Source organism: Lissotriton helveticus, chromosome 5_1 (genome assembly GCF_964261635.1).
Source record: "Lissotriton helveticus chromosome 5_1, aLisHel1.1, whole genome shotgun sequence".
Taxonomy (NCBI): domain Eukaryota; kingdom Metazoa; phylum Chordata; class Amphibia; order Caudata; family Salamandridae; genus Lissotriton; species Lissotriton helveticus.
In genome coordinates, this window is record NC_136065.1 from 719,235,413 (window position 1) to 719,251,470 (window position 16,058).

General features: G+C 45.6%; 1 protein-coding gene across 1 annotated transcript in view; it reads right to left on the bottom strand.

The window, feature by feature from the left end:
* POLR3GL (RNA polymerase III subunit GL) overlaps nt 1-16,058 on the bottom strand; it is a 184,086-nt gene that overhangs the window by 36,866 nt on the left and 131,162 nt on the right. The window contains exons 6-7 of the mRNA XM_078643138.1: nt 7,233-7,306; nt 2,409-2,522 (exon numbers count right to left, since the gene is read on the bottom strand). Coding sequence (XP_078499264.1) covers nt 2,409-2,522; nt 7,233-7,306 — 188 coding nt within the window. The remainder of the gene's footprint in view (nt 1-2,408; nt 2,523-7,232; nt 7,307-16,058) is intronic.

The window sequence follows — 16,058 nt, forward strand, 5'->3', positions numbered from 1 at the left end:
CGAGGACACAAAGTCCTTCCTCTGTTCCCGCTCAGTGAACTCATCCTCAAGCCTCCTAATCCATAAGGATGCCTCCTTCTTTATGGCTCCAATCAGGGCCTTTGCCTGCCCCCTAAAGACAGTCTTGTACGCCTCCCAAAGTGTAATATGTGATGCTACTGACCCCTGGTTTTCTTCAAAGTATAGCAGAGAGCCCTCCCTAAGTTTGTCACCTATCTTATCATCCCGGAGATGCCACGGATCTATCCGAGGGAACACCGCCCTGTTGACGACTGGCCCCCTCAAAATCACACCCACCGGGGAGTGGTCGGAGAGACCCCTGGCCATGATTTGGGGGTACGAAAAGTCCCCCAATTGGTCAGTACGTGTCAGCAGGTGATCCAATCTAGAGAAGGACCCGTGCCTGGCCGAGTAGAACGTGTATTGTCTCGAGGAGGGACGGTGTGCCCGCCATAGGCCAAAGACTCCTGGAATCCCCGCAGTCCCCACTCCCCCCGGCACCCCTGCCCCGCACCCGATCAAGGTCAGTGGCAATAACCACATTCATGTCCCCACCCACCAGGAGTCTTCCCCTGGGGACCAGGGGAAGACTTGTCAAAAAGGAGCCACGTTGTGCGTAGGTCGCTGAGTGTAGGCCCGATGGGACATAGCAAGAACAGAATACAACCGTCCGTCCCTCCCTCCCACCCACCTGCCACTGCCACCATGCAAGTCCGCCCGCAGGAGGTTCACCTCCTCTGTCACTGAATCAAGTTTTGGCTCCATGGTGCCCCGAAAATCATTGATGGCACTCATGTCCTTCAGGGACGGGTCCGGGCCCCGTCATCCGGGTCTCCGTCATGGCCGTCACCTGACGCACCCCGATCCCGGGTCATCGCCACTGTGTACTTCTCCATCTGATTGGATTGGTCTGGTACTCTATTCCGACCCATTCTGGGCCCGGCTACCCAGCGGCAGCAAGGCCCCAACTGACCAGGAAGCTCCTCCTGTGGCTGCTGTCACCAACTCCATGGCCACCCGCACCAGGTGCAATTCGCGAGCCTCCAATTCACAGGCCCCCTGCCCCCACAGCATTGCTGCAGCCGGCACTGCAGCCCAACAAGCTCCCCTGCCCCACAGTGGCACTCCAACCAAATCGGGCGAGGCCGTGTCAGATGTTCCAGCTGGGGGACCATTAATAGGGCACAAGCCCGAGGTTCCAAGGCACCACCCCTGCGTCCAGCAGGCCGCGGTCCGGCCGAAAAAGTCCCAACCCAGGCACCAGGGAAGGGCCCCTCCCGCTGTCAGGCGTCCACTCAGTCTCGGACCTCAAGCCGACTCTGAGCCACACCCGTCTCCCAGGCGGGGCACCACCAAAGGCTGACGTGGACTCCTCCCCGTGGGGTTCCCCACACGGCCATTGTCACACTCCTTACTGTAGCAGCAAGGCAGCACCCCCGCTCAAACTAGGGCAGCAATGCCTGGTGTTACAGCACTGGAGGCAGTCCGCTGGGCCCAGGCGCCAGATACGCCTTTTTACCGATGAAAACGCTGCCACTCCTCTCTCACAGGCCGCCTTCACACGCCTGTCGCAGCTTCGCAGGGAGACTTCGGAGCCCCTCGCGGCAGTCGTCACTCACAGCGGAGCTCCTCTCGGTACTGTCACGGCACCGATGCCCCCACGGAAGCAGCAGCGCTAGGGCCCCACACCACTGAGGATGATTCCCCTGTCCGCGAGGCCGGACGTGCCTCCCGATCCCAGGAGAGCCGCCGCTGAACACATCCGGGCAGCCGCCATTTTAGGGCGTTCTCAGCCGATCACTGCCAGTCCACCAACGTCGTCCCGGGACACTCGAGGCCTTTGCAAGGCACCGTCGCCAACCGCCTGACAGCTCCTGCACCCGCGGGTGTCCGCTCTGGTCATCCGGTGTACGGATATTGACAGATGTCAGGGGAAGTGTTAGGTCGCTAGCGCAGCTCCGGGACTACGCCGCCATCTTCCTCGGTTGCTGGGCAAGTGTGAGTGAGATTTGGCATCCCTAGTGTGATTTTCTAACACAGGCAATCACAGTCAGAGGGCTGCCTCTTGAGTAGATTTGCTACAGCTTTTTTACATTTTCTACTTGAGCTGCAGCAAAATCAACTCGAATGGCCATACATGGTGCAGTTTAAGCTTATTTTCTAGCGATGACATGAAAATAAAATGTATATAGCGCAATGGCTACCCTCAGGCCTCCCAGCGCGATGTACGTGTTACCGGTGTTAAATTGAATCACAAGCTGTATTATTTTCTGCCCGTTGGTAGAACTACGGGGAATCTCAGAGTTTCTATGTAACACGGCAAGTTCTGCCCACCCTTACATTTTACCACTACACAATATCTACAAACATTGTACAGTTTTATAAGGGTTAAGCAGTGAAAGCCTGACCTCTTCATGTTCCTCCTCATCGTAGTCCTCTTCTTCTTCCTTCTCTTCTTCCTCTTCCTTTTTCTTCTCCTCTTCCTCATCAGATGTCACTTCCTCTTCTTTCTTTTCCAGAGTCTACATAAAAAAGGGGAATTGCCAAAATAACCACATGCTTACAGTTTTACAGTTGTGTGTTTTAAAATAAATTTAGTTTACAGACAACTGTTCTCTTCAGCCTCCTACGAGGTAATCAGCCAAACTGAGCGAATCTGGATCGGCATGAAGCAGTCCCTAATTAGACCAAACCAGCAGCACAACATTTAAAATCATCAACAACAAAAAAAGTCTTAATTTGACATGCAAAATAAGGCAGAATCATTAATATTTAAAGTTTTTGAGCTAGATTTCATTCTGTTTTGAAAAGCTGTGAACTCTTGCACATAGATGGATTTACGACTGAAAGGAATTCACAAAATGCGACATTGCAGTCATAAATCCTTTCCAACTTCCTCATAGCGCTCTATCGTCTAATATAATGCAGGATTAGATCCTAAGAAAGCAAAGGGAGTTTCCCCTGCAAGTTTGTGAACAACCACAAAGGCATTTTTTTAGCCTTTCACAAATTTATCTCGGACCCTTTTGCACCACAGAAACGGTTCTGTAGCAGACTAGAGAGAATCCCTATCCGGGGCAAAAATGGAAAAAACTACCACCCCAAACATTCTTAGGTTGCACCAAAGGGCTTTTCCACTTGGGAATAAATATGAAAAGGAAAAAGTGTGAGGCTGCACAGAAGCACTCTTGTATATATATCTGAGGCACTTCAATATGAGAGTAACATTAAACTTCTCACTAAGTAACGTGAATCCCCTCAATGGCATCTTACCAAGAGGAATAACCAAATGATGAAAAGTCATCTAGGCACTGGTGTAACGAAACTTGAGGGGGCCCCCTGCAAGGTACGTGGATGGGGCCCCTGTGGACTCAATTAGGCAATCTCCAGCCAGAGAATTGTGCTGAGGTTCCCCCTGGAGCTTGGGGGCCCCCGCACTGTGGGGGCTGTGGGGACCCGTGTTACGCCACTGCATCTAGGCTAGGTACCAATGAAACACAGAACATGCTGGATTGCCTAAATGAGTGGTTCGTAACCTTTTGACTTTTGCCACCTTAATCACTCCTGGAACCCCCAACTGATCCATTATTGGAATCAAGGCACACTCGCCTAGCTATTTTCGATAATTTGAACTGCAGAACAATACACATAAAATACAGAAACAAGCATTAATCAAACAAATACACAAGTGATAAAATATGGTATTGGATTACCAAATTAAACTAAGTTTTCATTTTAACGGGGAAGGTTGGAGCTTCTACAAATTCAATTGAGATCACTCAATATCGATACTATATCTTGTTTGATGAACTTGCACTGCTCCAGCGAATCAATCAGAGGACGCAACTTAATTGTGGTTACATTTTACTTCTTTATTGAATTAATTTCCCAAAGCAGTCACAGACCCCTGAGTAGGTTTTACGAACCCCTAGTGTCAACTAAATATTGTCTGCACACATTAAGTTTGTAGCAAGGCAATGGTAAACGACATATCACATAGTAGAAATCAACAAAACACCCAACTCTAACCATAGTTGTAACCCAAATCTAGCCCTAAAACGCCAACTCTAGCCCTGAACCTATTCCTAAACCTAAACACTATATAATACTTTAATACTCACTTGATGACATTATTTCAAACAATTGTGGCCACTTTTAATTTGGCTTTTATAAGGTTCTTAGGGCCTTACGGTCGTAAAGCTGCCTCTTGGTTTACGGTTTCCCTTAGACTTGTGAAACAACAATGTAAAACACTCGAAAGACAGTGGAGGAAATGATACGCAGATGAGGCCAAATCTGAATATGTGGCAGCACTGAAAAGATATCATGCCCTTTGCAAAGAGGCTAGTGCCAAGTACTTCACATAGAAGATTGTCAGCTCTCAACACTGTATGAAGACTCTTTTTAAGGTTGTGAAATAACTCTAGGCGGCTAACAACATCCTGCCTCTGCCCTCTCTTACACAGAACCAGTGTGATGAACTAAACAGGTTTTTTCTAGAAAAGGTGGATAAGATTCACCTCCAATTAACTGAGGAGGCTACGCAAGAAGAGAGCTGTACGCATTTGGCATCCTCCTTAGATAGCCATGTTGAAGGTTCTCGTACAGAGACTAAGTTGGATGAGTCCCTCAGAATTAGGTACTGGTCTTTATTGGATCTGGCATCTTCATAGAATATTCTGCAACCCAGCAAATCTGTCTCTCCTCCCCCTGTCAAACTTAAACTACTTAATGACCCTGTGCTAACGTAAGTTTAAACATCCTTAATTCCTCTCAGAGTGTGGGTACCATTCCTCAGAATTGGAAACATGCGCTGGTTCGCCCCCTTTTAAAAAACGTTGGCTTGGATCCCTCCTGCTGGTCAAATTCCCCCCCTATTTCTCTTCTTCCGGTCTACTCCAAAACTTTGGACAAGCATCTCAACTCACAACTTTCCACTTTCATTGAGACTCACCTACTTCTTTATCCTTCGCAGTCGAGCTTTAGGGCGGCTCTCAACACAGACTCCACTCTTCTGGTGACTGAATGCCTCAGAGTCCAGACAACATCTGGACTATGGTGGTACAGCTGCTCTCATTCTGCTTGACTTGAGTGCTGAGTTCGATACAGTGTCTCACTCTATTCTGATCGACAGACTTGAGGCCTTGGGCTTTGAAGGCCTGGGTGAGATCCTTTTGAAACAATCACACCTTCCAGATTTTTTCAGCTGATGCCAGATCGAAAACTCTAGACCTGACATCTGAAGTTCCTCATGGATCTACTCTGGGCCCCTTGCTCATTAACATCTCCGTTCGACCTCTAGCGGACGTCATTGAGAAATGTGGGCTTACCCTGTTTTCTTATGCCGATGACACTCAGATCATCTTCTCGTCATCTGATGCCCTTCGATAGGACCTTTCACTGCTTCATGCAGGCCTGAGGAATATTTTCTTTTGGATGAATAATAATGCATTAAAACTTAATGGCAGAAAAACGGAGATCCTTGTCTTGGGCAACAATCCTGGTCTCTGGGGACCCAGCCACTGGTCGGACTCTCTGGGGCCCATACCATCTCCATCTACAAGGTCAAGAATCTTGGTTTCTTCACAGATGACAATCTTTCTTTGAAGCCACAAGTTTCTAAAGTCACGGCTGTCTGTTTCTCAGTCCTTAAACGATCCACTAGATGCCTTTAGAGACACAGAGAACAGTCATTCAGGCCATGGTCACGTCCAGATTGGACTTCTGCAATGTGTTTTACCTAGGCGCCGACAAGACGTCAATTAGACGTCTCCAGACTATTCAGAATGCAGCTGGCCGACTTAATTTTCAACCATCGGGACATGCCCCTGCCTCTTCACTGTTCCAGGAATTGCACTGGCTAAAGATTTCAAAACTCTTTGAATTGAAGGCACTTTGCTATATGTTCAAGGCCAAACATGGCCTTACACCCGCATACATTCAAGAATAGGTGACTCCTTATGAGCCTACGTGTTTGCTGAGGTCTGCCAGCCAAGCTTTGTTTACTACGCATAGGTTCCGCTTAACCCGCATCAAAGGACCCTCCTTTTCCTATCTCGGCCCCAAGTTATGGAACTCTCCATCTTCCTCCCTTATGAACTGTAATTCCTTATTGATATTTCGCACAATTCTGAAACCTTGGCTCTTTCAGCTATTGGATGGGTTTTCACTGTCTGCAACTATCCTGCGTCGGGAAACCCCTTGGGGTAGCTGTGCGCATTATAAGTTTGCAAAACAAATTAAAAAGATGTTCTTAGAGGTGAATGATGCGCTTTGCTAAAGTATTTCCATTCCATTCAACCCCAAATATTATGGCCAAACATTGTGGAGGACACAATATATTTCAGTAGTACACCGCAGAAGGTCATGGAAAATGTACAACGTGGATTGTGTGTGTTTAATATAAATTCTGTAAGTAAAGCCAATACAGGCATTCTCCGATTGCATTTTTAAAATGAAATGGAGTCACTTCAATGTAAAACTAATCTAAAATGTCCTAGATATCTCTGTAGAGGATCTGTGCCATGCTTCCAGGAAAGGAGTACATTTGTCATTATAGAATTACAGACATCACTTCACCACCAAAAGTGCAGTATATTCAAAGACATTTCTCAATGAAAGAAGCAAATGCAGAAAAATATAAACATTAATCAAAAAAATAATCAAAGGGACATCAAGACATGGAAATAACAGGAGCCACCCTTTGTAAGTTGCCAACCATATCTCTTGATGCCTCTTCAAAGCTCTTGATGTATGTATTCAGGGTCCAAGGTTTTGATTTTAAAGAATATTGAGGATGCTACAAGCAGATCGGTTGAGTGAAAATTCGAGGCTGCATTTCTTTGCGTTGACTTTTTTCATGCTGTATACATTTTAACGGTTTAGGTTGGTGTACTCTGCTCTCACGAGACCTTCTTCATCACAATCTGCAGGTGTTGCCTGTGTTCCATGTTCTTCATTGAATATTAACCCAGAAACGAATGTGGGTGTGCCCTATCTGTGGAGTCTACATTGAATTTTAGGTCCTCAGAGAATATGTATTTAATGCACCATGAAGATGTGCTACTCACTTCCTATGTCACCAGGTCTTCGATGCCCACCAACTTTGTCTGAGATTTATATGCAGTTATTCAACATGGACTCATTCTTTACAAATAAGTCTTCCTTAATGTTTTTTTCTAGTTCAATATCATTCTAAATTGTGGAATGAGTTTTACTTTAAACATGGTTACCTCAAGTTTCTTTATGATCTCTTCTTTGTCCAAAGGAATCCTCTGCTTGTGTTTAGGGAGAACGACAGTGGATCCTAAAAAAAGAATGTAGGAATTATTACCATTAAGAGGTTATTCCCAGTGTAGGCTACTGGAGCCATACCAGTTTCTTAGAGTCATACTGATAGCACAATATTATTCATAATATTATTCACTTATGACATGAATAATATTCAAATTTGAATACCATCTTCATCATTCGATGAGTTATCAAATATATCCCTAAAAACAGTGAGACTTTGTGCAAGGTGGATACCTATATCCTGCAATATGGAAAATCTGCAATACTGTTAGTTAAACATGTATGATTATGTGGGTTTCCAAAACAATTTGCAGCAATGGAAAATGACGTGGAATATTGTAGTCATTTTTAGGTCTTGCCTGGCATTAGCAGCGCGCATGCGCCCATCTCGCCATGCGAGAGCTTATTGTAATCGATACGCTTTTGGAAGGGGAGTTTAAGCCCCACCCATCTTTTTTATTGGGTAGCGTCATCTTCCATGCAAAAATGCTGGCTTCTCATTGTAAAGGAGGCTTCTTAGTCCCTCCTTGTTACCGTCCTTGTTACAGTTACCGTCCTGTCCACTTTTGGCCCCGCCAACCCGGACTGGATTTTTTACCTGCGGCGTTATACTGGGTCCTTTAATTAGTCAGGAAGCACTTTCTTTCCCATTCATTCGCAAAGCCCTTCCGATAGTGGAAGCACTTTTTTCTCCCATTCGGCTGCGAAGCCCTTACTCTAGTTCCCCCTGGTCCCCGATTGCCCCCGCCTGCCTATGCCAGGCTGAGGCAATGTCCTTTTAAATAGATTCCCGGGCCCGCAAAGCCCTTCAGATAGTCCTCTCAGCTCCCTGATTGCCCCAGCCTGCCTATGCCAGGCCGAGGCCTGGAAGGGGCTCACTTCCCCCCAGCTCTAATTGACGACATGCCTAAACATGTATCCTGTGACTGTCAGCCCATGGTTTCTGCTAAGTCTATGGGAGTGTGGCTCAGTGTGCACAGAATCGTGCAGTACTGCAGTGTGCACTGAATACATCCAGTGCACATCTCTTCCCGGAGAATCGGTGACAATTAGCCCCAGAGCACAAACTCTTGACAGTAAGTGCTCTGTGTGCAGGAGGACCGTAAAAAACGTATGTGCATTCCAGCTCGCTTTGCACCACGTGCACACAGCCCAGCCAGTCTGTGGTAAACTCCGGGGGTGAGCACTTAGTGCAATGAAATGGATTGACACTGTAACACATAGGAGAAAATAGCAGTACATTTTCGACTATGTAAATACAGTGTTTGCATCAGTGCCCATATGTCATCCATACGTGCAAAGCTTTGGCCAAGCTTCGCCAATGTATACCTTTCCATTTACTATGCATTGCCACCCTACAACACTCATAGCTGTGAGCACGCACATCATCACACTGTTGTGTACTTAGTGTACTCAAATGTGTGTCCACATACTACCAAACCCAACACCACATAAACACAATACATAACACCAAGAAGCAACTCTGGAAAGCACTAGCATTGGGTACCCCTCTGTCCCCAATATTCTGCGTATCATAATGTAGTTACAGCCAACTCCACCTGTGCGTAAGTGCAGAACATACACTGTATGTACATGAATTGTGTGCAGCACAGAGGTCTTTCGGGGCCTGCACCAGCAGAAAAAAAATCACACCTGCAACACAAAATGTACACCATTCAACATGTGCTCCGATATGTGAAATAACTGAAATACTTCAACCGGCACAAACAGGTACACACATGCATGTCAACACGAGTGCGAGTCGCAGTGTCGCACTGAAACTGGAGCTTACTTCATTACATGGTCATTCCTTTAACCCCTTCGCTGCTGGCCCGTTTCCGCCGCTGTGCGGTAAACAAAAGAACAGGGCGGGGCCATGACGAACCCCAGCCGTCATCAGCACACGAGCACCATGGAGCGTGACGGCTGGGGTTCGTCACCAGCATGCAAGGGGTTAACCCCACCCATACCAGTGCAGCATAAGGTGCCGCCGAAAACCAAATGAGATAAAGCAACACACTTGGTCAGAAACAAGAAGTGCACCAAGCACTTTTATCCCAAAGTACATGTGAAATGAGTCAGAGGTCAGCTGTGGCCACCGCGAATTGTCAAATGTTCTTCACATCTGGTAAGAGTGTCTACAAACTGGCTCATTCTTGTGACCCTTAAAAGCTACACATACCTCACTATACTATATGTATGCATGGTACATAGACAGCAAGACATCTTGCTTTAATGTTATCTGGGCACCATGTCTGCCGATTCTGCATTGGTCCCTCTCCCTATACTGAAGACAGCTTTGGAATATTCCAGGGGAGGCTCATAAAAGTAAGTGGAATGTAGTTGCTCCAGGTTCCAAGAGATTCATTTTCAAGTATTTTTTAATATACACTGTCCATCTGTTTGCAATTGTCCTTCACTGTGATAATGTTTAAGGATGGATGTAAAACTGCTTCACAGCACATGTGCATATACAGTGAACAAACAGTGCAAACATCTGCCTATGATTTCCAAAAGGGTCCTGTTTCATGTGAAGACCAAACCTGATGCATGGACAGTGGCGTAGCTAGGGTGGGAATGGGGGAGGGGTCTACCCCAGGCGGCATAAGATTTCTGGACGGCGGCTTACCCCAGCTATTGCCTGTATCCGCGGGCGGTAACAGCAAGCCCCACCCACTACTCAATGCGTTTGTCCAACCCTCCGGCAAAATATGAGAATACTCGCCAGCACCAACCCCCACCCCCCACCCCCCCTCCCCCCATTCACTGCCACCTCTGCAACGTGGCAAACGCATGGACCACTACGGGCAGCCAGAGGGATAGCTACTCCACTGTGCATGGATGGTTTAATAACAATATATTCCCGTTTATGCTCAGTTCCATTCTGGTAATATTCAGAGATAGACTCCCTTTAGAAGTTATGGATCACCTGCTTGTTCCCGTGCATATATTTACACACACTGCATGGCCTTGTCCATATATAATAAATACTGGGATATCACAGGGCTTTCTGCAGCAGTCTCCCCCAGGGAAGCAATACATCTATCTGCTGCCAATCTCTCCGTTCGGAAATGCCAAATTGGCTGCGTTGTGCTCCAACACCCATGATGCCTGGTCCGCGGTACAGAAACTCACACATCGGACAAAAATAAACAGTAATTCCTACCATAACACAGAAAAAAAACGGGGGCATATTTCCATAATGATAATACAAAAAATACATTATTTGGCCGTTATTGGCACAGAACAGTGCTCTTACCACCCCCTGCCTTAGACAGACTTACTTATGCAAGGCCGGTCTACTATCCTAGAAGATGCTCAAGTGACTTGGAATCCCCCGTGGTGTTGCCCAGAAAAAAAATCCCACAACATGTTCAAACTGACAAATTAAACTAAACATAAAAACGCACCCTCTCGCAGTATAGATGGTACATCTTCCAGGGTAGGTCTGGCCATAGGGCCATCACACTGTGCTCGAGGGCTGGTCTAAAAGGTCAGTGGGTGGGCTATTTTTTTACGGTTTGTGTGTCTTTTTTTTACCTGTTGGGCCACTTTCTATGGTTGATTTCATTCATACTACTACAAACATTACATGTAACAAGCATACATTTTGAAGGCTGGTCACGGTTTTCTGTTAATTGTTTTTTTTGTTATTCTGCATTCCACATTATGCAATAATTTCAGGACCCCAGTAAAAATCACACGTTTTGTTTTTCGAGCACTCCCTTTCTCCTTTGTTAATTTTTTAGGTCTCACCTATTCTATCCCGCAGGGATAGATAGGCGAGAATTATAGTAAGCACTTCAAAAACTCTACCAAACTTGCGGATCTTGCACAGTTCATGTGAGCTATGCGCGTGCACAAACCAGCCACGTCACACCACCATTTGTCTGTGCCTTGCGTCAGACTTCAAAGGATCTGCTCCCCCGCCCCCGCATCAGACTTCAAAGGAATGCGCTCCCGCTCCGCTCCGCTCCCCCGCCACAGCAATGCCAAGAGCTTGTTGTTGTTTGTTCACCCCATGGATCACCATGATTACTTGTGGCATACAAACTTCTCCCATTATAAGCTCTGCATGCAAGTGTTCGTGTTTCCTTTCCCTTAATCAGCACAGTGCCTCTTCACGGCCGCCTGCTTCATCTTTCACACCAGACCACTTACATTTTTTTATCGTATTTCCTGATTAGTGACCACATAGGTACATGCGACAATACGCTAGTCCTTCCTTCTTAAACTTGGTTTTCCTTGCATTACAACCGAAATAAACACAGAGACAACAGAGGAATTTCTATTTGCGAGAGCGGACTCTGCTCTAATGCTCCACGACGTGCTGCCACTCTGCACCACACATTAACTGTGGCCACTGCACGGTGTCGGCAACACCACCCACTGCCGCAGACCACACACTGCTGCACGCCACACACTGCTGCACGCCACACACTGCTGCACGCCTCACACAGCTGCACGCCTCACACTGCTGCACGACTCACACTGCTGCACGACTCACACTGCTGCACGCCTCACACTGCTGCACGCCTCACACTGCTGCACGCCTCACACTGCTGCACGCCTCACACTGCTGCATCACTCAGGGACACCACCCCACCACCACATCACTCACAGACACCACCTCATCACTCATGGAACACCACCACATCACTCACGGAACACCACCACATCACTCACGGGGCTTCACCACATCACTCACGGGGCTTCACCACATCACTCACGGGGCATCACCACATCACTCTGGGACACCACCACATCACTCTGGGACACCACCACACCACTCTGGGACACCACCACACCACTCTGGGACACCACCACATCACTCTGGGACACCACCACATCACTCTGGGACACCACCACATCACTCTGGGACACCACCACATCACTCAGCCCAACCACAACAGCATCACTCAGCACCACAACAGCACTGTCCTTGCTTGCTACCAACAAGCATTGCCATAGCCAATAGGACTCGCATTAGGAAAGTGTAAGCTATTGGCTTTGTGAATAACAATGCTATTAATTTATATATTTTCAAAGCCAACACATATTAAAAAATATTGTCATTTACAATAATGCGAGACCTATTGCATTGCAAATGCTTGTTTTTCTGGTGGTCTCTCTTGCACATTTGTGGTTGTCCAGAAGCCAGTCTCCTTCAACAGGTTTACACCATCTGTGCAATTATTTCACCTCATTAGTACCAGATTAGCAGCCAAGTACAGTAATAAGCAACTGAAAGATAACCAGTTAATATTTCCGAAGGGCCACAAGCGAACACATCACCACACATTTTTAGTAACTCTAGCAGCGCTGACCATCTCATGGTCTGTCTCTCCTTCATACTCTTGACCAAAAAAACGTGTCTTTAACCAGCTACTTAACTCTCTCGTACAGGCCCTTTCCTTGTTTTAGTTTGGAACCTTCCTATTGTAACTTCACACCTATTTTGTTCTTGAGGCATGGTTGAACTACCGTTGTCCACAGATGTATTCCTGAATCAGACTATATGACCTCGTGTGTAGTACTTTTATAGCTCTTAAATCCCTGGTGGCACAGCACCAAGGCTAGTGTGCTGCATGGCTAAACAATTCTAAGGTCCCAAAGGCGAGACCGATTGGCTATCCCAAAGATTGTTTTATTGGCTGGTTCTATCAATTCATGACTACGCTCCCTGACAAGGTTTACTCATTTGGCAGTTATTGTATGGGTCAGGAGAGTCCCGCTTAAGATCAAAATGCCATCCTGAAAAACAGCTGTGCCTAGGAAAACAACAACAAAAAATTAAAGGCACTAAACAAAACCATTGTACAAAGTTTCTTGTGAGTGGGAAAGCTGACATCGGAGAGTGGGTGGAAAATGACTAGAATTTAAAAAAAGAAAACAAATGTGATTGGCTCTGCAGGATACAAAAGTGTAGAAGCGTACTATACGTTTTATGATGGGGTGAAACTTTCAAGCAATCATTTTTGGCCTTATGCACAGCATATTGTGCCATGGTAAGCATTTTACCAGGAAGCGTAATGAGCATCGCCCCATGATGTCCACAAGTTGCCAAGAATTAGCACCTTTGCGACAGGGTAAGATTTTACACAGTTGGGCAATGGCCATCAATGTGACAGTATTTTACCAGCATGAGCAGTGGGAACAAAACACACACTCATAAAAAAGATATGGGCAATTCATACAAAAATGTATACAGGTCGAGACAAACCTATTTAATAGCATTTGGGACGCAAACATATTCACTGACAGCATTTAGGATATTGTACTCACTATCACACACCAGTCGTACTCAACCAAACACCACCACGTTCTACAATACAAATAATATCTCCTATTGAGATGGACAAAGCTGTGCTGTCAGAAGATAAAACTCAAAGGTTGTCGTCTTAAAGCAACAGAGACCACCAAAACAAAGGAATCAAAAACATTTTTTCAGAAAACAAAATTCTAATCATTTAGATACTTTAAGCCAAGTGTATCAAAAGTAGGTCAAGAATGCCTGGATCCATCTCAGACTTTAACATTCATGTGAGATAAATTTACATACAATGAAACTAAATGGAACTGATTGGCATAGTAGTTATCCTGAAGACAGAATGACAGTTATAGGGCTTTGGGGTTAAGATACCCAATTTAAAATATCCTTTAAGTAAATCTGTATGTATCGTGAGTGACGAGTATCGACTGGGATGGATGAGTCCCTGGAAATATGGCTCGACTTTGAATGATGCTGAACCCTTTGCTTTTAAGATGTACGCACTTTACAACTCATAAAAAGATAAGAAGACAGGAAACTGTCCAAACCTGTACTAAGCTTGACCACAAACAGTTTTCCCCGAAAAATATAAACAGACAGGAGATTGTCCCCACCTGTACTAAATACAAATTTGACCACAAACAGTTTGGCCATTAAAATATAACTAGACAGGAGATTTGTCCATACCTGTACTAGGTTTGACCCCAAGCAGATTTACAGGTAGATGTGGAAACAATGCTCCATTCAAGCATATAACTGATCACCAGGAGTCAAAATAACAGAAATAATCTTTACATTCACAAAACGACAATTCTGCTACTCAAGTAGTAGAAAAAGTCACTTTACAGGCAGCAGTGCAGCCTACATAAAAGGTACTACTGAGCTGATTTAACTGAAATTGTGTTGTGATACAAAAATCCAAAACTAAAAGGGAACTGCCTCTTGTAGAGTGACTTAACGGCTTGAATGCAATTTGTGCTCCAAAGGGACATTTCGTGTTTAGGCGATGTCTAATAATTGAGCTTAAGTCGACAGTGTCCTGCTACCTTATCCATTCCTATCAAAATCTAATTTTGTGGCAGTGCCAGGAACTAAAGCGAGGCCTTGTAGCAGTTTCACATAAAACGAGCGAGAAGTGCTGATTTAAGACTTGTTCTGTGACATAGTTTTAAATGGGTGCGGGCACATTTTTCATTATAACTGCTTAATCTTGGGCAATTTCTGGCAGTAGCGGCCTGTCTCCTGCCAAAGTGGGAGGGGGTCTGGAGGAGGGAGGTGGGGAGGTATTTCTGGGGACACAAAAAATAAACGTACCCTAACGCTGCCGCAGTCTCCCGCCACATCGCGATCTTCCTGCTTTTGGGCACAGGCTCCCAGAAAGCACTGCTGCCAATACTGACGCTGCATGCAAGCAGTGTGGGGATTGGCCTGAGTGCCGGCAACTTGCGCTCCCGGGCAGAGCCTGTGCCGGCTCTCTCCAGACCCAGTAACACAGTGGGGGCTGTAGAGAGCTTCACAGTGCATGAGGATTTGGCTGGCCAGAGACTCTCAATCCTTATGCGGAGTGAAGGGAGTGCCCACCACTCCCCGACCAGCAGATTCATCCCCTAGACCCGCCCCCAAGACATGTCAGAGTCCAGGGGTGGGCCAATGGGATTTAAATTAAGCGATAATAAAACTGGTTTAAAACCCATTTTATTATTGTTTTACTTGCTGGTGGCACGCCTCCGCTCTAATGGAGCGGACGCCGCTGATTTCCGGTATTGTGGGTTACTCTGGTTACACAAAATTCTGAAAACTACGCAATGTTGTATATTCTCATATCCGTTTGAGTACAAATCCTATCACTGGAACACAGAAAAAAACACAGACAGAACATAAACAGCTCTTGCTTGTGGCATGTGTAATTTTTGCGCTATTTGTTAGTGCGAAATATGTCCTTGAGTCCAAAAAGGACGTAAGCATGTATTTTGCACTAAAAAGTAGCAGTAAACACTGGTCTTGCATTTTGTGCAATTTTTCAGAAATTTCACATTACTAGGCAAAAGCAAATTACCTGCATTATGCACACCGTAAATGTCAAACTAACTGCTGTCATATTAAGTAGGTTAAGTGTTAGTGTTGTTAAGATACCAGTTCAGCAGTGATAAATGGTGGTCTTTCACTGCAAATTTAATAGAAAGTGCAGCAGTAGGCTGAACACACAACTGCATATGTTAAATTTCACATTAAAACTCTACAACACACGAGCGCACAATCAAACCACTATCACACAACAAAACATGACTAGTCGCAACACATCAAACTACAACGGAACACAGTAAAACACAAAAATACATATTACAACGCAACATTACTGTAGTATTTATTTATACATTTTTATATAGCTAAAACACACTGTTTTTTTAAGCTATTGTGTCATTGCACCTCAGCTGTAGCCTGTATAAATACATGTGAACATCCCACATCTATAAAGATGGATTGTGGAGTTCGC